Source organism: Microtus ochrogaster, unplaced genomic scaffold (genome assembly GCF_000317375.1).
Source record: "Microtus ochrogaster isolate Prairie Vole_2 unplaced genomic scaffold, MicOch1.0 UNK47, whole genome shotgun sequence".
In the NCBI taxonomy this organism is placed as follows: Eukaryota; Metazoa; Chordata; class Mammalia; order Rodentia; family Cricetidae; genus Microtus; species Microtus ochrogaster.
The window spans coordinates 1,326,737-1,346,913 of NW_004949145.1; the positions used below are offsets into that span (position 1 = coordinate 1,326,737).

General features: G+C 47.3%; 1 protein-coding gene across 1 annotated transcript; it reads right to left on the minus strand.

The window, feature by feature from the left end:
* Positions 1 to 10,811: 10,811 nt before the first annotated feature.
* Positions 10,812 to 19,090, minus strand: Nlrp4 (NLR family pyrin domain containing 4). The gene is made up of 4 exons (XM_026777161.1): positions 18,814 to 19,090; positions 15,154 to 16,726; positions 11,387 to 11,545; positions 10,812 to 10,983 (listed from the first exon to the last, which is right to left on the minus strand). Exons 1-4 carry the CDS (start codon positions 19,088 to 19,090, stop codon positions 10,812 to 10,814), a joined length of 2,181 nt encoding a protein of 726 aa, XP_026632962.1.
* Between the last annotated feature and the right edge of the window lie 1,087 nt (positions 19,091 to 20,177).

Genomic DNA, 20,177 nt, shown 5'->3' on the forward strand with positions numbered 1-20,177 from the left:
CTAGCTCTTGTAGACCAGGCTGGCCTCGAACTCACAGAGATCCGCCTGCCTCTGCCTCCCAAGTGCTGGGATTAAAGGCGTGCGCCACCACCACCCGGCGTATTTATATGTTTTATGTCATATGTTTATATGATAATTGCATAATACAAACCTTTATCTACAAGCAGATCACCCTAGCTCGCTTAGCCTATCTTAAATATTCTCAGAGCAGCCATATTAGTCCCCAGGTGGGCAAAAAAGTCAAATCACCTATCACAAAGCCCACCCTATATTAAAATGTTGAGTCATGTAACTACTGACTACTGTGTTGCAAGAAAAAAAAAAGAATGGCTGTAAGGATATGCCCTCATATTGCAGAGTTGAATGATGTTAGATCCGGGCTGCCTGCATACACGAAAGTTATATTTACAAGTATATTTATGCATTATTGTTAGAGCAATGATAGTACCAAATGTCACCAGTACTTGGGCACACACTAGGCACAGGGAAAGGAAGGGCTTTACACTTAATCTAATACTCCTGCTACAGCCCCCAAGTGAGAGAATATATTACTTGAATTTATTTTTAATTCGAAATTTTAAAATATTTTATGGCATCTCCTCCCCAAATGCCAATTAACTACCCATAGTCCCTCAATTGGGAGACCCCTATCTGAACGATCAAGAATGGTCTCTGAGGTTGACACCTGTCCTCAATGATGGGTGGGATTTCATGACAAGATATGTCTATTGCTACAGCAGCGGCATGGTTACTATTGGGGCAACCAACCACCTTATTATTGAGTTCTTTGTGCGTACATGTGTGTGTGTGCATGTGTGTGTGTGTATTCAAGCATGCAAAGGACAGAGGTCAACATCAGATTATCATTCTTCATTTTTGAGATGAGGGTCCCCTCATTTGGCCTGGAACTCACCAATATGACTAGACAGGCTGGCCACTGAGCATTAAGGATCCTCCTTCCTGTTTTGACTTCTCCAGGACTGGGATTATGAGTGTATGGTTTTTTTTTCATGTACTTTCTGGGGATCGAACCCTGGTCCTCATGCTTGTGTGGCGAGGACTCTACAGACTGAGCCGTCTCCCCAGCCCTTATTTCTATGTTAAATTATTATGTTATGTTATTAGCTGCACACTTCAGATCTCAGTCAATCACTTCTTAGCCCTAAGGCCAGCTCACCCAAGTATACGCTGGATATTCCTGTGCTGTTGCAGGGCCTCGCACAGCACGGCCAGCCCACTGCGGCTCAAGGCATTCTCTGCCAGGATGACTGCCCGCAGGGTCTGACTCTGGATAAAAGCAGAAGCCAGGTCCTCACAACAGGCGTCGCTTAGCTCACAGGCTTGCAACCTGCAACAAAGAACAGGTCCATGTCAGGGTTGGAAGGCAGACGGCGGGCGAGAAGTAACTTGGTCGTTTAGCCTACACTTACTCCATAACCTTTAAGGACAGTCTCTTAAAAGCCCAGTGTCCATGACGTCGCATTGCCCCTTTTGTCAGATGTGACCACAACTGCCCATGCTCTGTATCCGTGTCTGTGGTGAATGAACTAGCCCTCTCCACTCAGTCTGCTGTCCCAGCCCTTGAACCTGGGGTGAAATTTTACCTGGCACTGGGTAATACAGTGGAGGGTTTGTGAGTTCTGAGCCTACACCTCAGGCACCATGATACCTTTTAATTTGAACCACTGAAGATTCATTTTGCTATGAACTAAACTATGTCTCCTCAAAATTCATATGTTGAAGTTTAAATCCCCTGTGCCTCATGAGACTGGACCTTGAGACACAGTTGTAGAGAGAAAACTAAGTTATAAGGAGGACACCAGGGTAGGAACTAATCTTGTATAACTGAACACACAGGGAGAAGACAGCCATTTTCAGGTCAATGAGCAAAGCCTAGACCGTACGCCCTGCCTTGGTCCTCTAAAAGAACCAGCTGACAGCAAGCTCTCCCTTCTAGCCTCTACAACTGTATCTTCACTAAATCTCTGGCATAGGAGCCATTCAATCTATGTTTCTCATGGCAGCCAAAGCAGTTGCCAAATCAGTCCAGACAAATAAGTCAATGAGATGTGGGCTAGCCACACTTGTCATCGCCAGTGGACATCCATCCGTGCATCCACATATGCACCTATCAATAAAACAGCTACCTATCACATGCTTCAATCCATTAATACCATATATCTATGCCTGCAACCTTCAATAACCTATCCATTCACCCACCTACCCAGGCATCCATTTATACACTCATCCAACCAAACATGCATCCATCCATGTAATAATCATTCATTCCATGTATGCAACAATCAATCATCCACCCATCCTGGCATCCATCCGCCCATCCGGCATCCATCCACCCATCCTGGCATCCATCCACCCATCCTGGCATCCATCCGCCCATCCTGGCATCCATCCGCCCATCCTGGCATCCATCCGCCCATCCTGGCATCCATCCGCCCATCCTGGCATCCATCCGCCCATCCGGCATCCATCCGCCCATCCGGCATCCATCCGCCCATCCGGCATCCATCCGCCCATCCGGCATCCATCTGCCCATCCGGCATCCATCCGCCCATCTGGCATCCATCCACCCATCCTGCATCCATTTGAGTATCCATGTTATCTACCCACCCATGCATGCACCATCCACTTCTCCTGCCTCCATTCCCAGCAGTGAGGTTGCCCCATTATCACAATTCCCTGGATGATCAAGTGTTGTAAGTGTGCCCAGTTGAGATAAATCATACCTGGCTAGACTAGCAACGTAGTAAGGCTAACTGCTACGTCGTCCCTATGGAATTTTGATTTCTCTTTCCACACATTAATCTCCCGCCTTTTGTCACCCTCAAGGACACAGCTATGATCTCGATGACACTCACCCGAGAATCTCTAAGTGGCAGCTGGGCTGTTTGATAGCGTCACACAGAAACTTCACGCCAGCGTCTTCTATCTTATTGTTGGAAATCTGAAGGCTTTTCAGGTTCTGGTTGTTTCTGAGGACTTCCGACAGGTCTTGGCAGCTGCTAGCGGTGATGAGACAATGCCTCAAACTGCAAGGGAAAAATCACAATACGGTAGTTACTCCCTGTTATACAAGACTCAGCGATGCCCGAAACTGCAGACAGCACCGAGCCCTTCAGATAACACATCATCTTCTCAATGGTCCACAGAGGACAAAGAAGTCCAGACCCACTAAGATATTAACGATGGCTGAGCACATCAAATACAATGCACTGTAATAAAAGTTAAACCAGGACTGGAGAGATGGCTCAGAGGTTAAGAGCACACTGCTCTTGCAGAGGACCCAGGTTTGGCTGTCAGAATGCATGTCAGGAAGCTCACAACCACCTACTACATGCAGTTCCAGGGGATCCGATTCCCTCTTCTGGCCTCCTTGGGTTCTTGCATGCCCGTGATACACATACATACACTCAGAAGCACAAACACATAAAATGAGGTAAATAAATCTTTAAAAGCTGGAACAAGCTGGGCGGGTATGGTACAAACCTTTAATCCCAGCACTCAGATGGCAGAGGCAGGTGGATCTGAATGCTAGGGCCAGTCTGGTCTATAGAGTAAACAGAGAAACCCTTTTCCAAAAAATTACACATTGTTCCAAAAAAAGTTGGAACAATATTATATTAAATAATGACTTTGGGCAATGAGTGACTATGGGTGACTCCTGTGAAAATGGAGTGGGGTACTGACTATGGGTAACCCAAACCGTGGATAAGGCAGGAGTGGGAACAGCTACTGTGCAGCAGCGTTCAAGGAGTCCACACTTGGCAGCAAAGAAGAAAGAAGGCGTGATGTTACAGCCTTTGCCACCCACACGGAAGGGTAGCTGACTGGGAACGCTTGAAGTCCGCTCTTTTCCTGAACTATCTTTGATCTATTCGATTTTATGAAACACCAGCAGATGAGCTTGTTTCTGAGGAGCCCATTTCTGATTTCTCAAATTCCCGTGCGAATCTAACACGGCTTTTAGAAAATGTTATTTGAGTGTGTGCCTGCCACATCTAAGTAGGTGTGCACAGAGGCCAGAGGCAACAGTACAGTCCCCCAGAGCCAGAGTCACACATGGTTGTGAGCCTCTGACTCAGGTGCTAGGGACTGTACTTAGATTCTAGTCGAGAGAAGCAAGGGCTCAGACCTGCTGAGCCATCTCTCCAGCTCACACACAACGAATCTCTCAAAGTATTTGGAGTGACGCTGTCTACCTTATATTCTTAAGGTGTTTTCTGTTTCCGGCTTTTTGGAAGTACCATATGAGAATCCCCTAAAACCATCTCCCAAGTGCTGGCGTTACAGGTGCGAGTAAGTTTTAGGATTTGCTCTTCAAGTACAACAACCCAAATAAACAAGCATATCTCTACTAGTGTTTCATTAAAACCACAGTCTGTCTATGGAGAAATGACTAAATACAACAGTATTTGAACATCCATTTCATTTACACTATTACTTAACATTGTATACAAAAGTCTCACCTGTTGTGACGGTCTTATTTCTGGACAATTGCATTTTGATATTTCATATGTAATTCTACAGCTTACTTCTTGTTGACATACTGTATGTGGTGGTTTGAATGAGAACTGCCCCTACGGTCTCAGGCAGTGGAACACTTGTTTTGTAGTTGCTGGTGGCACTGTTTGGGGAGACTTGGGTACACCTGTGCCCGAGGAACTATCTGTACATTTTTGGGATTATATATATTCATTCTTATCATCTGAATAAAACGAGTGGTTTCTTCCTTTGTTGTTCCCTTAAGGATGGGTTTAGAAATTCCTTCCCACTTACTCTCCTGCCTAAAGAAACCTTTAGTTCTCACAGGACTCTCTTGAATGGAAGGGACAACAAGCAATCTTGTTTTGGAATGGAGTGAAAAATCTCATCTCTATCGTTAAATGCTTCATTTAGAGTTTATTTTGGTATTTGGGATTGGAGGCAGGACCTGGTGCACAAAGGGCAAGCATTCTGCCGTAGAACGACTGACTAAGCCTCTTGTTACTATTGAGCTGGAGCTGGGCTTCACTAATACATTAGATTTTTCTAGTCTCTCGCAATTTATGCGTTTCTCTTGTCTGTCTTCTCGCCCCCTGTGGCCTGTCTTCAGTTCTGCTGACCTGTGAAGTGTCTTTTTTTTTTCTAACTTGTCAACCCATGCCACTAGGGATTTAATGCTGACATTTATGTATTTCTAGATGATCCATTTTATTATTTTTAAATTGTGTGTGTGTCTGTGGGGCTATGCACATGTGAGCACGGGTGCCTGTGAAGTCCAGGATGGAGTTACAGGTCGCTGGGAGCCACACGACACTGCCTTTAATCCACTAAGAAAACCGATCCCCCCCCGCCCAACAGATTTTTAAACACATATTCAGTATTTTTAGAGACCTCAAGTGGTTTATACTTTTTAAAATACTTTTTCTTTATTCTTTACAATGTTGGGGAAACCTTTAATTTTTAAAATATATGCTGACATTTTCAGTTTCTAAAAATAGCCAAAGCCATCACTAGAGGACAAAAACCTCACTCCATTTACTATGTGTTTTCATTCTGCTCCTTAACCCCTTCTGGGGAGGATAACGTTGTGACGCTGAGGGGCCACAGCAGATTAAGTAACACTGTTCTCCTAAGTCCCACAGGTCAGGACCTCTCACGGAAAAGCCAAATGATCAAGCCATACTAATCTACTTGGCATAATCAAAACAAGAACCACATTACCCAGGCACCCCTTGATCTTATAATCTGAAATAAAGAGTTCTGTCATTTCCCTTCCCATAACGGTTTCTTCTTCCCAAAGCAGAATTTTCACACACATAAACTAATCCACACACACGTTTCTGGAGCCTCTTGTCCACGTATTAACTCTTTCTTTGGGTTGAAATGTCTCCCTGTAGGCTCATGCATTTAAACACCTAGTCCCCAGACAGGAGCACTGTTTGGGGAGGCTGTGGGACCTCTGGAAGATTGGGTCTGACAGGCAAATGTGGGTCACTGGGTGTCGGCTTAAGGGTTATTTATATCCTTATCTCTGCACTTTCGGCTCCACTCTCTCTTCCTAACCCACAAAGACGTGAAGAATTTCACACACACACACACCGCCAGCATGAGGTGTGAAAAATTTCACACACACACACACGCATGCACCATTAGGCACGCATGCGCCATGAAGCCACCATTTCTTTCTCCACCAGGAGAGATTAGAGTATCCCATACCATAACCTACAATGAACCCCGACTCTCTTAAGTCCCTTCTGTCAGGTGTTTTATCACAGTCACAGAGATAAGAAAAATTACAACGATACCCTTCGATCCCGAATTTGGGGTCCAGTTTTCCACCTCTTGATATCTACTCACTGTCCAGTATTTACTCCAAACGTCTTAACCACCTATTGGACCCGAGTCATAATTCCTCTCTTTCAGTCCCTTGTGTCTATATTCTGAGAGGCTGCCCCGCCACATACCAACTCTGCCACTCAGAGGTCAAGGTACAGGTTTGTCCTTGGGAACAGCTCATCTGGAACCTGATGTGAGTGACCCTAATCTGCATATTCTCAGGTATAGATATTAAGGATTCCTAGGCAGGGCCTGCAAAGCCAAGTTGACAGAAACCTACTGTAGTGTCTGCAGGACACTGTCCGGAAGGCTCAGAGGCTTGCAGAGAATCTTCAGTCCTTCATCCTGTAGGTCATTGGAGCTGACGTCTAGGTGTTCCAGGGTTCTGTTCTGCTTAAGAACATCAGAAAGGTAGTCCCAACACTGCTCACTGAGGGAGCAGTTAGCCAGCCTGTGGGCGGGAAAGGATCGTGTGACGGGGAGTATAGCAAGGCCACACACAGTAACAAAAGATTCAAGCAAGACAAGGAGCTGGCGGCTTATCCTTTCTTCCGACTCACGTCAGTTCCAATATCCAAACCGAATAAAATTCACTGAAAATGCTTATGTTTCGAAGACCTTCCCCAACGTTAACCCAAATCATTTATACTAACAATGCCTCCATCACCTGGCTTTATGATACTTTTTATAGCTACATGGTTACTGTCGTGGAGACAACCACATCCACGGTGTCTTATGTAACGAAGGATATGAAAAAGGTGGGTGTGCTTCCGTTTCATTTCTGTTGCTGTGACAAACATATCCTTACAGAAAGCAGCTCTGGGAGCCAGGCAGTGGTGGCACACACTTAATCCCAGCACTCGGGAGGCAGAGGCAAACAGATCTGTGAGTTCAAGGCCACCCTGGGCTACAATGAGACTGATCCAGTTTAAAAGAGAAACAGGGCCAGGCGGTGACGGCTCGCACGTTCTACCCCAGTATTTGGGAATCACATACCTTTAATCCCACCACTGAGGAGGTGGAGACAGGAAGGGATATGCCTGGGCAGAGACATGAATATAGGGTGGGAGGAGACAGGAGCTTAGAGCCTTCTGTCTGAGGATTCGTGGAGATGGGATCTAGCCACTTTAGGCTGAGCATTCCGAGAGGTGTAACGCTAGTGGCTGGCTGCTCTGCTTCTCTGATCTTTTCAGCTTTCACCCCCTAATATCGGACTCCAGGTTTTTACTTAATAAGACTAATTAGGATTGCCTTACACCCTCCAAAGCGCCAATCCATCTGTTTTCTCCTCTGCGTCTAAAGACCCTAGTTTCCTTCTGTGTCAGCCTACCCACTTACTCTATCCACAATGACAAGAGAGGATCATTCTGTATGGAATGAGGCACAGGGGCTCACGGGTATCCTGCTCAGACTGTCCCAGCTTAGAGCCCACGCTGCACGCCAGAAACAAGTTACCAACACACTTCTCTCTGTGTCTGTTTCAGACACTGTAATCGAACCTAATAGCTTTTTAAGTTTAGTACATTAATCCTTTGGTATTTATGGGGTAGCAGGGGTGTGTATGGGAAGGCAAGAGGGCAGATTCACTGCGGATGCAAAATCACACTGGTGCTCAGAGCTGTATGGACAGTGGTTCAGGATGTGTTCAGAGGTGGTCCACACTCTCCCATGCACCAGCCCCAACCACCTCTAGACTTCTTATAATACGCAATACAATTTAAACACCAACTGTCATGCCATGCTGACAAGGGAATAACTAGAAAAATGATCTGCAGATATTCAGGTCAAACCCAATGAAAAATTTAAACATTCTGTGTGTATGTGCCATCTACGACGTGTGTGGGCACATACCACAGTATGTGTGAGGTCACAGAGCAACTTTCTGGAGTTGTCTCCTCCCGCCTTTGCGTGGGCTCTTTCAAAGGTTGACCTTGCAATCCTCCTGTCTCATCCTCCTGAGCAGTGGGAACTACGGGGATGTGCAGCAACCAAGCCCGGTGTGTGTGTTGTGTGTCTATGTTTTACATCATGTGTGTGCCATGAGTAGGGTGCCTGTGGATGCCAGCAGAGGCTTTGTGATTCCTCGGGCTGGGGACAAGTGGCCTGACCTGGGTGCTGGAAACGAAACGATTCCCTGCACGAGCAGTATGCGTGTTCTTATGCCGCCTCTCCAAGGCCTCTCGGCTTGTCTGCGAATCTTAGGTTTAGGCCTTGGAATTTCTGCTCTGGGGCTCTTTCAATGGGCAGATATTAGGACTAATTAATCTCTCCGTCTGGTGTGTGAGGGCATGCCTTAGTCACCAGGCAGGATTTCTATATACATGCCTCACTCTGGTGAGTGGGTAAGCACAGGAAGGTACGGCAATTCAGGGAAAGAAAGAATGTGGGCCCATCAAATCACCCTATGGCTGCATCCTAAACCCAAACAGAGCTACCCTGGCTCCTTATGGATGCAAGCACCCCCCACCACACACACACTCCTGTGAAGAGTCACAGCTACCCACACAGGTGCCCGTTTTCCCACAGGAGACTGTCTATCCTTTGCTGTCTGTCAAGATTAGGCTCCAGTTTCTTTCTCTTCCACCTGCCTCTCTATGCTGACTCAGGAATCTACCAGCGTGTATGCTATATGATGGCCCTGTGGAGGCCAGAGGCTGTCACTGCGTGTCTTCCTCAGTTGCTGTCTAGTCTGTCACCAATATGGCTGGTCCTTGAGCTTTAGGACCCACCTATCTTCTCCCCTCAGCTCTGGGGTTTCAGACAGTGCACATGGTTGTCAGTATGGAAAGTACTCTTCCCCACTGAGCCATTTCCCAGTCACGGTTTTTCCACAGCACCCCTCCCCCCACCATGCCAGCATGGTCACTTACATTAAGCACTTGAGAACACAGTCTGGCTGGCACAGAGCCTTGCACAGCGAGGACACCCCTTTTTCCAAGCTGTTGGATGCAATATTAAGATGATCCAATGTCTTGCTGTTGGTCAGGACGGAGGCAAAGATCTTGCAGTCCTCAGGGGAAAGCTGGCAGCCTGCCACCCTGCAGGAGAAGAAGGAGATCATATCTTTCTCTGGCTTCACAACAATGTCCCCTTGCTAACCCCTGAAGGTTTGGGACTTCTCAGGCCTTGACACTGTTCTTAAAACAAACAAACGATGATTTGGAATGTGTATGAGTGTTTGCCTGCATGTATGTATGCATGCCACATGTGTGCCTGGTACCGACAGAGACTAGAAGGGGGCATCATATCCCCTAGAACTAGAACTGCAGGTGGCGGCATCATTGTGGGTGCTGGGACTTAAGTATGGGTTCTCTGTGCATGAGCAGCAAGTACTCTTAACTGCTGAGTCATCTTTCCAGCCCAGTTTTTTAACTACATTTATTTATTGGGTGCGTGTGTGTGCATGTGTATACACACGTTTAATGCCCTTCAGCTGTGGTACACGCTATATTGGTAACTGTGATGTGCCATCTCTTGAAACTGGACTGTGGGAGTGAGGAGGGCTTTCCTGCCCCAGAGTCTAGCACACTTATTGCAAATATCCTCTAAGACGCCTCCTTGTCCAGGAATGGGCTGGCCCCTGCGGGTCTATAGGGAGAGGGGAGAGCACTCTGTAGAAACACTGTGTTCTGGAATGGCTGGACCCGCTGGCCCATCCTGCTGGTTAGCTATCATCAGTGAATAAGGTGACTGAGTTTGCGCAGGAACGGTAGAAGGACAAGGATGAAAGCGTGCAAATTAAAAACTGTAGTCCTCCTGTGACAAGGTGGATTTTTTTTTTTTTTAAGACTGTGTTTTCCTGCGTAACAGCCCTGGCTGCCCTGAAATTTACTTTTGCAGACCAGGCTGACCTCAAACTGAGATCCACCTGTCTCTGCTCTCCCACCTGCTGGGATTAAGGCAGGAGCCAGCACTGCCCAGCTCTCCTGTTGACAGTTTTAATCATCAACATGACACAATCTAGGTGGATCTCTGTGAGTTCGAGACCAGCCTGGTCTACAGAGCTAGTGCCAGGACAGGCTCCTAAGCCACAGAGAAACCCTGTCTCGAAAAAAAAAAAAAAAACAAAAAACATGACACAATCTACAATTACACAGAAAGGCGTCTCACGGAGGGGTTCTCTATATAGGGACGACCTGTGGGCATGGCTATGGGTGGTGGTAAAACCTGCCCACTGTGGGGGGCACCAGTCCTCAGGAAGGACAATCCTGAGCTCTGTACACGCAGGGAGAATGAGCTGAACACTAGCAAGCGTCCATTCAGCTACTGCTCTCTGCTCTCCACTGTGGACTGAAGGGACGCTCCGCTGCCCCGACCTCCCACAGCAGAGTCCTGTGAGCTGGAATTTTGAATGCAATATCCTTTTACTCTGATGCTGCTTATACCAGGACTTTTTTTAAAATCACAGCCAGATGGACCGAACTTCGATGCCTCCTCTGCGGGGCGTGCAAGCTGGCGGACACACACACACGGACTCACAGCAGCTTCTCTATGATGCACTCTTCCCGGTTCAGCACCTCACACAACAGTTTAACATCGCTGTGGGAGAGGACTGTGAAGCTAAGGTTCAAGTAACGCAGGTTATGGTTCTGCGCCAACATCTCAAAGAACATGTAGTTATTGCACAGGAAGGACACGTTGTTTACCCTGCAGAACAAAGAGACCCGTCAGTTCCCATCCAGCCCGACCGTCTCCTCCTGTGTCCCGCAATGACTGGGTATTCTGTGACCCAGTGATACAGCTCATTGGCTCTCAAACTGGATGATTTTCTTCCTCCACGTGGAACCCTGAGAAATGTCTGGAAGCAAGGTTGGCTGTGAGAAGAGGAAGCATCTAGAAAGAGGAGCCCGCACACACTCTCGTCATCCTCCAATTCACAGAACACCCCCAGTGAAGAATGGTCAGCAACAGACATTTGTGGTACCACCATGGCTAGATTGACCCGACTTTAGACTGTAAGCCTCCACCTGTGCAGTTAGTGGGAAGATGGCCGGGAGCTGAGTCCCTTACTTCCATGACAGGACCTGACCAAAGTCGCCCTTTAACTTACTCAAGTATTTGAGGGGTACAGCTGGGATGCTTGAGATGATTATACAAAACCGAAAAGGCCAACTCGCCCAGATTCGTGTCCTTCACCTGGAGTTCCTGGACTTGCTCACTGCTCACCAGCGCAGAGCATACATCTTGCCAACAGATGAGTAGTTTCTCCCTGTAGCAGAGGAGAAAGGAATACAGTCCGTTATTGAAAAGTTAACTCAAGGGGCTGGAGAGACGGCTTGGCGGTTCAGAGCCTTTGTTGCACTCACAGAGAACCTGAGCTCACTTCCCAGACCTGACATGGTGACTCACAACCATCCCTAACTCCAAGTCCAGGGTAATGACTCCCTCTTCTGGCCACCACGGGTACTGTATGCACAAGCACAAGATGGAGGTCACACACGTAGGCAAAACATTTATACACAGAGAACAATGTACTGGCTTTTTGGGACCCTAGTCTATTTGGATGCAAAGCTTCCTAGGCCTGGACGTGTGTGTGTGTGGGTGGGGGGGGCTTGGACTTCCCACAGGGCAGGGTTCCCTGCCCTCTCTTTAGGAGGGAGGGGGAGGGAGGAGGGTGAATGGGGGAGTGGGAGGGGAATGGGAGGAAGGGAGAAAGTGCAAATTTTTGAATGGAAAAATAAATAATAAAAAAAAAAATAGGGTTGGCTGAGAGGATTGGAGCGCCGCCCGCAGAGCCCGAGGTCGCCGGTTCGAGTCCCAGGTAAGGTAAGTCTGTATACTGTGTCTGTGTGTAAATGTCTCTGTGCTGTCTCTGTCTGTGTGCTGTGTGTGTGACATCTGCTTGCATAATTAATTCGAAAAAAAAAGTTTAGAGGAAAAAAACAAAAAAATAAATGATAAAAACTGTCAGGGCTTTCAGATTCTACTCAATTTACAAAATAGTTAAGGCAAGACATCCGCAGCACACAAACACAGCAAAGCAACTCCCCGAACAGTATGACGGTAGCTAGCTAAGTTCATGCCTGCAGTTCTTAGCCAGACACAGGGCAAGGTCTGTGGGGTAGAGGTACAGCTATTGGGTAAGGGCCGGAGGTGTTTGAGAATCTTAAACATTTGGAACCAGGTATGTCTGGGACTTTGTTTTACACTCCCTGCTCCCACAGCAGGACAAGCAACCTGGATGGTTGAGAAAACCTGCCTTACAGACAACCTTGCTGGTTTCAGAATGGGACAGGACGCCAGAGTCACCGAGTCAAAAGCTAGAGCAAGCGTCTCCTGGGCTCAGACTCAGCTGTGGCTACTTGTGTAGTTTATGACCTGGGATAACATACTTGACTCCTGCTCACTGTCCTCATCTCTAACAGGACAATCAAATTTGCCTCCTAACATTCCTCCCCCCGTTCTCTCTCTCTGTGTGTAGGTCAAAGGACAACTTGCAGGAATCAGTTTTCCTACCATACGGACTAAGAAACCAACCGTAGGTCATCTGACTTGAGTGCAGCCACCCTTAACTGCTGAGCCATCGTGCCAGCTCACCTTACAAGATTTCTGAGTATGAGTCCATTTATAATACGTTTTTGTGTATAAATGTGAGTGCATGCACACGTGCATGTGTGTGTGTGTGTGCATGTGTGTGCTTGTGTGTCTCTGCCTCCCTAGTGCTGCTATATACAACCTTTATTTATTTATTTTTTTATGTGGATCCTGGAGATAAAACTGTGCAGCAACTGAGTTAACCCCATATTCCCTATAACATTTCTCTTTGATGGTTTTTCAAGACAGGGTTTCTCTGTGTAACAGTCCTAGATGCTCTGTAACTCACTCTGTAGACCAGGCTGGCCTCAAATTTAGAGATCCACCTGTCTCTGCCTCCCGAGTGCTCAGATTAAAGGCGTGCGCCACCACCACCCGGAAACATTTAACTTTTAAAAGGCAGTTTGTAGTTAGGATGTGAAGAAAGTCGGAGGAGGAGGGGAGAAGAACCTGAGTGCGATGCTCAGATCTTAAGCGGGGCGGAAAACACAGGACAGGGGCCATCACACTCCCACTCACAAAACAGTGGGTTAATACGACTGCTGCTTTGATAATGAGGCCACTGTCCCCGAGGAAAGCAAAGTCCCAAGGATAAATTCCCGAGCTCCTACACAGTCAACCCAGACTGCTTACTACTGCTGCAGCAGTTCGAGGGCAGCCTGGAGGGCAGGACGGATACAAGGCTAGTGCCAGCCCCATATACACAAGGCCCTGGATTCTAACCTCAGAATACAAAAAAAAAAAAAAAAAGCCAAGAGATCACAAATTATACACATACATTTCTACTGATTTGTGTGTGCGTGGAAGACAGGATCTCACTCTTTAGATCAGACTGACCTGGAAGCCACTATGTATGTAGCCCAGATGAGTTTAAAATGCTCAGAGTTCCTCTTACCTCAGTTTCCCGAGTGCTGGGGCTACAAATATGAGACGTTGCTCAGCTTGGCTAATTTTTTTTATTCCTTAGATATACTATCTTATGCAATCTAGGCTTGCCCTGTGCTTATTATATAACCAAGGATGAGCCCGAGTTTCTGTCTGACTCCACTACCTGAGGGGCTTGCATTACAGACATGCTACAGGCATGCACCCCTATGGTTACAGGCACGCACCCCTATGATTACAGGCATGCACCCCTAGGTCACAGGCCTGCACCCCTATGGTCACAGGCATGCACCCCTATGGTCACAGGCATGCACCCCTATGGTTACAGGCCTGCACCCCTATGGTCACAGGCATGCACCCCTATGGTCACAGGCATGCACCACTATACTAAGGTTTTATATGACGCCGGGGAGCAAATCCAGGGCCTGCACATTATTATAGGCACTATAGGCCCCGTATATCAGAACTGATAGACCACTGTTACTCTATAACTCTGCACAACTAGTTAACAAAAAGGCACGGTGGCACATGCCTTCAATCCAGTGCTCTGGAGACAGGTAGATCAAGACCTGAGTTCCAGGCTTGCCACAGCTACTTGTCCAAAAATATTAACAAAAATTGAATAGTAATAAGATCAAATAGCATATCTTTTAAAGAAGATTTATTATGTATGTGGTTGCTGGGAATTGAACTTGGGACCTCCAGAAGAGCAGTCAGTGCTCAACCTCTGAGCCATCTCTTCAGCCCCCCAACTGGCATATCTTTAAGTGAGTCAATCCAGGACTCAAAATGGAGCCTGTTGGACTGGAGACAGTTCAGTGATTATTTAAGAAAGTTTATATTTCTTTAGAGAATAAGAATTTGAATCCCAGAACCCACATCAGGGCAGTTTACAAACCACCTGTAATTACAGCTCCAGGGGATCAGATGCCCCCTTCTGGCCACGGAGATAATCTCCACATCCGTGCATACCTACACAGTCACATACACATAAAATTAAAATAAATCTTAAAAAGTGTAAGCCATTGACAGAAAGTGAAATTTTGCATTTTCACCCTTTTTAAAATTTTGATTTTGTTTTAAAATTTATTTTTAAGATATATTTAATTAAAATAGAATTCTATCACTTTCCCTTTCCCACTTGCTGTGCCCCAACCCTCAAACTGATAGCCTTTATTATATATATACATGCGTGAACATATATATGCACACGTGTGTATATATATGCACACACATAACCTGCGGAGTCTGTTTTGACTGTTTGTGTGCATGTGATTTCTGGGCTGGACACTCAGCACTGGACCACGGGATGAGTTTTGAACCAGGATTCTATGTAAACCGGCAATACACAGGGCAGAGTCTGAGGAGACAGAGAGGAGAGACAATGAGCGGACTCACATGTAGCTGTGTTCTTGTTCAAGCTGCAGGACAGCCTGCATCGAAAAGGAGAGTTTCTTCAGCGTAGAACAGTGCTTTAAGCAGTAGGCGGCAACCATCAGATCAGAATAATCCTTAGCCACGAACTTCACCTGCTGCAGGAAGTTCACCACCTGGACTACAAAGGCCTCGTCGTCCATCTCAAACAGACAGTAAAACAGCCTCATGCTGTCTACTTGTTCCTGAAGGTCCTCATTGACACTTACTGTTTCCAGGCACCGATACAACTTCTGCTTCACCTCCTGGGACAACTGGTAGCCAAAAAACGCCTCTAGCTTTTCTTGTTCGCATTTGTGTAAAAGGCCAAAGATAAAACAGCCCCCAAAAATCCAGTGTACGTTGACTTTCTTTAGGAACGTAAACAGGAGTGTCTCTATACACCGGACGTCTTTACTAGGGTGGTCTGTGTGGTTCTTCACCAGATAAAAGACAGCAGCGCAGAACTCCTGGACGGACGGGTGGAGGAACGTGTAAAAATTCTTGAAGTCCCTGCTCCTCAGAAATATCTTGATGTTCAGCAGCATGGGGATGTCCGAACTGACGATGCCATTTTTTCCGAGATCCTCCTCACTAAATGCAAACCTGTCAGTCCACATGCCCTCTGCGGCCAGGGAACACAGGCCCTGCAGCAGGTCTTGGCTTTTCTTATTTGGACCATGGGCGCTCTTGGGAATGAGCAGGTTTAAGATGTACGTGGTGTACACGGAGGTAGTGCGTCGGCAGACGGGAGCCGGGTCTCTTCCCTTGTCTATCTCGTTTCTCAGACAAGTAGCCACCGCCAAGCAGAGCAAAGGGACCTGACACAGAGTGAACACCTGTTCATTTTCTCTCACCAACCTGAAGGCTTCCTGGGCTCTGTTCTTATCCGGGAACAAGTCCCGGAAAATCATTCTCCTGCTGCTCTCGTCGAATCCCAGCATGGCCCTCATTTCTGTGTAGTCGATCCTGTCCTCCAGTTTATCAAAAGTCTCCGGGGTAGCTGTGATGAGGAGAGAGGACTCTGGGAGTATCTTCCTCCTGAGCAAACTGCTCAGCAGTATAGGCACCGGCCGTTTCTCGATCCAGTTATGACACAGCTCCAATTCTGGTTCAGTGAAATCACAATTCAGCCTTTCCAGGCTGTCAACGATGAAGAGGAGTTTCTCAGGTTGGGATATGATCTCCATGATGGGAGCCGAGGCGCTGGGCCACTCTCTGGACATCAGTTCGGCCAGGCTGGCCGTCTCCAGCTGCGTCACTTCCCGACAGCAGAAGTAGAAGATGTAGGAGAATTTGTTCTGAAATACCAGGCCGTCTGACCAGGCCAGCATTAACCTTGCCAAAGTCAGCGTCTTGCCGATGCCCGCCATTCCCTTCAGGAGCACCGTGTGTGGCTTTGTCTCAGCTGTCTTTGATGTGAAAAGATGCTCGAAACGACTGTATTCATCCTGGCTGACTTTCGGCTTCATGAAATCCTGAATTGGGAAGTCGAATTTTCTGGACCAATCCCGGGTCAGCTTCTTCTTCAAATGAGCTTGATACAGTTTTGTGTATCCTGAGGTCAGTGAGCACAGGAGGAAAAAAAAAATCCACAATGCATCAAAGTTAAGCATTCACTCATATATGACCTGACCTTGATATTTTAATTCTCAGGAGGTACCCTTCAAAAAAAAAAACCATTATTTTAAATTATGTGTGTGTTAGTGCACTCTCAGGAAGATCAGAGGAGTTGAACCGCCACCTCCTGGAGCTGGAGTTACAGCTGGCCATGAGCCAGCCCCCATGGGTGCTGGGAATGGAGAGTGCTGGCAACGGAACTCAGGTCCTCTCCAAGAGCAGGGCATGCTCATAACCATGGAGCCGTTTCTTCAGCCTGTTTATGATGGATGTCTTTAGGAATCGGTAAGCCGTGGGCCCAGTGTTAGCATCCAGGCACAACTTGGCCCTGCCCGTGGGAACCTGGCACAGTGTGTCATCCCTCTGTGCATGGCAAGCCGTTCCTTGGCTGTACACAGGCGCAAAGGTCTCTTTAGGAGACAAGTCTGCCTACTCCCTCTTCCCGCTGTTCTCAAGAGGCAAGCGGGTCTTTCCCTCTCTTTCTCCCCTCCTTCTGTCTGTCTGTCTGTCTGTCTGTCTGTCTGTCTGTCTGTCTCTCTCTCCCTCCCTCTCTGCCCTCCCCTTTACCATTCTCTCGGTAATTGCACCATGGGATAGGACCCACTGGGGTCCACTTAAGGTCCTACCTCATGCTGTAACCATAACACACAGAATACGCTGGTTAATGGGAGATTTTCACTGGTCCTTGAGCACAGCTTGCGTGTGTGTTGTGTGAATGTTATAGTATTAAACTGTCATGGGTATTTCAGAAGCTGGCACTAGAAGTCCGGGGCTCCCTCTCCCCCATTTCAGCCCAAACTGGGTTTTAAAAAGATTCTTTAAAATGTTCAACAAGTATAACTTCCCACATATATGGCATGAATGCAAAAAGGAGTCTATTTAGGGGATCAGAGGTAATTAGTGGGGGGGGTCACGGTGGGGGAATACCACGAGCAAAGCACCATGACATACACAGGCGTGCGTGAAAACTTTACACTGAAACTCATTTTGTATGCCAAGTATAATAATTTTTAAACTGTGTTCAATAAAGGTAAAAGGCAGGCTGGGCAATCAAGGGGGGACTGAGGAAACCAGAGGCAATCTGCATTTTGTAAAATGTCTTAAATTTAAAGCTCAAAGGATGAGGGCCAGTGAGGCGCCCTAGGAGGTAAAGGCACTTGGCACTAAGCCTGATGACCCGAGGTTGGTCCCCGAGACCCAGATGATAGAAGCAGAATTAACTATCAAAAGTTGTCCTCTGATCTCCACTTGTATACCACGGTGTGCAGGTGTACGTGCGCATAGACAGAATTATGTCAAAAGAAAAGCCAACAGGTGATGTGCAGTTAATCAGAAGGAGCAAAAGAGGGAATGAAGGAATTAAGGTTAGAAACAAAAGTTAACCGAGTACACACAAAAAGACAGATACACACAAGACATCACATGAAGCTCTAACACAAGGCTCAAGACACGGCTCAGTGGTTAAGACTTGGGTTCAGTTCCAAGCGTCCACATGGCTTTCCAGTACCAGAAAATCTAAATGCCCTCTTCTGGCCTCTGCTTCTTGAGTGCTGTCTCATTTTTTGAGCCAAGTTTCTTTCCAGCTGTCTAGAACTTGCCACACTGAAGGGCCAGCTTGCTACAGTGCCTGGCTTTCATGTTGTTGCAGAAGTCAGATTCTCATGCTTACACAGAGGGAGCCATCTCCCTGCCAACCATGATGCGATCTATACAGCAGGTGTTTTCATTGCTGCTGGCCCAAATCCACGGAGCTACCACTTCTCTCTAGAGTTAAGTTCCCAGTTTCGATGCAAGGGGAAATTACTGATGTCCTAGGTAGAGGTTTAACAATTTAGGCAGGTTAGGGCACAAAACCCTACACATTTGACTACAAAGAGCTAACATGTCTACATGAATCTGCCTCCTTCCTCAAGAAGAAAAACGTCCCCTGACATCTGCTGGTCCATGGTAGACGGGTATGAGGAAGAGTCAAGTCATCAAAACCATGTCACCATCCTCACCAGAAAGCAGCTTAAACCAACTCACCAGCAATCTCTCTCGCTGCCCGCTCACTGAGATCCTTCCTATTGATCTTCTGGAAGATTCTGAAGGTCACATCCCAGGCTTTTTTCTCCTCATAATATTTGACCAGTAAGTTGGCAAGGTCTTCCCGAGACGCCTTCTTTACTTCGGTCCAAGGAATCTGTTTCAGCCCATACTGCACGATGTCCTCCTTGAGGAACTCTTTGAACTTCATGAATTCCTTCTTGTTCAATTCTTCCAGGTACCACATAAGGCCATAGTCAGAAAAGAAAGATGCCATTCTGTCTTAAGAACAGATGGGAATCTGTGGGGAAATCAGGCAAGCAGCGAGTTATTAAAAAAAATGGGATCAGTGAACTAGACCCCCTGAATGTGGGTGACATGACAGTTATGTAGCTTGATCTGTTTTGGGGGGGCCTGGCAGTGGCACCAGGGCCTATCCCAGGTGTATGAACTGGCTTTCTGGAGCCCATTCCCTATGGTAGGATACCTTGCTCAGCCTCGATACAGGGGGAAGGGCTAAGTCCTGCCTTAAGTTGGTACGCCGGCCCTTGTTGACTTCCCAAGGAAGGCCCTACCCCTGCTGAGGAGTGGATGGTGAGAGCTGAGGGGGGCAGATCAGGCTCTCCTAGAAGCCTGACAGAAATCTAAGCCTTGTTTCAGTTCACAATAATGGGACAGAGCTGAACAGATCTTAGAAAAACCAGCCTTCTGCTGGCTTAGCAAGCCACCAAAGCCCCTTTGCTGGCTCAGCAGGTGCCCCCGCGCCCCAATCTCCTGATATCTAAGGATAGCTTTCCTTACCCTGATGCTGGAAAGTAAATCCCTAACCACTAGGACCTCCCGCCAATCAGCCCCAGATTAATCCCTCCTCTCTGGAATTCCCCAACTCTGCTTTGGGGTCGCCAAGTGCCACCCCAATGTTGGAATTAATAAAGTACTCTATTGCATATGTGGCTGTTGGTCTTCTTTGGGGACCTCTCAGACCATAACAATTGGTGTGCTGTCCTGGAAGCCCCCCAGAGAGCCCCACCATGTTGAATGCCTGATAACCCAGCCAGCCAGTGAAGTGAGCGCTTTGTCTTGGTCTGTTCTGTTCCTTGTTCTGTGGTTTTTTCCCCCCACTTGGAGGCTCGAGCTAACTGAATCTGGAGGCCAAGGTTTGCCTGGCAGACGCACTAGAGGCACCTCCACCACATGGGCCAGGAACATCTCTGATTCACTTGGTAGGGGTTGTCCCATTGGCCGAACTGGGACAGAAAGTCCCTTTTGGTTGAAGGGGGAACACAGTTGTGTTTGTTGCAAAATGGAACTCCCCAGGGAGATGTACCATTAGCCTGTTTTGGTTCCTGGTCTCTTTTTTGTGT

Excerpts from the sequence above, each read along its gene's own strand:
- Nlrp4 (XM_026777161.1), bottom strand. The coding sequence starts at position 19,090 with ATGGCATCTTTCTTTTCTGACTATGGCCTTATGTGGTACCTGGAAGAA. Across the intron at positions 16,727-18,813 it reads GGCAGCGAGAGAGATTGCTG|GATACACAAAACTGTATCAA; the intron begins GTGAGTTGGTTT and ends CACTGACCTCAG. Across the intron at positions 10,984-11,386 it reads TGTACCCCTCAAATACTTGA|GGTAAACAACGTGTCCTTCC; the intron begins GTAAGTTAAAGG and ends TTTGTTCTGCAG.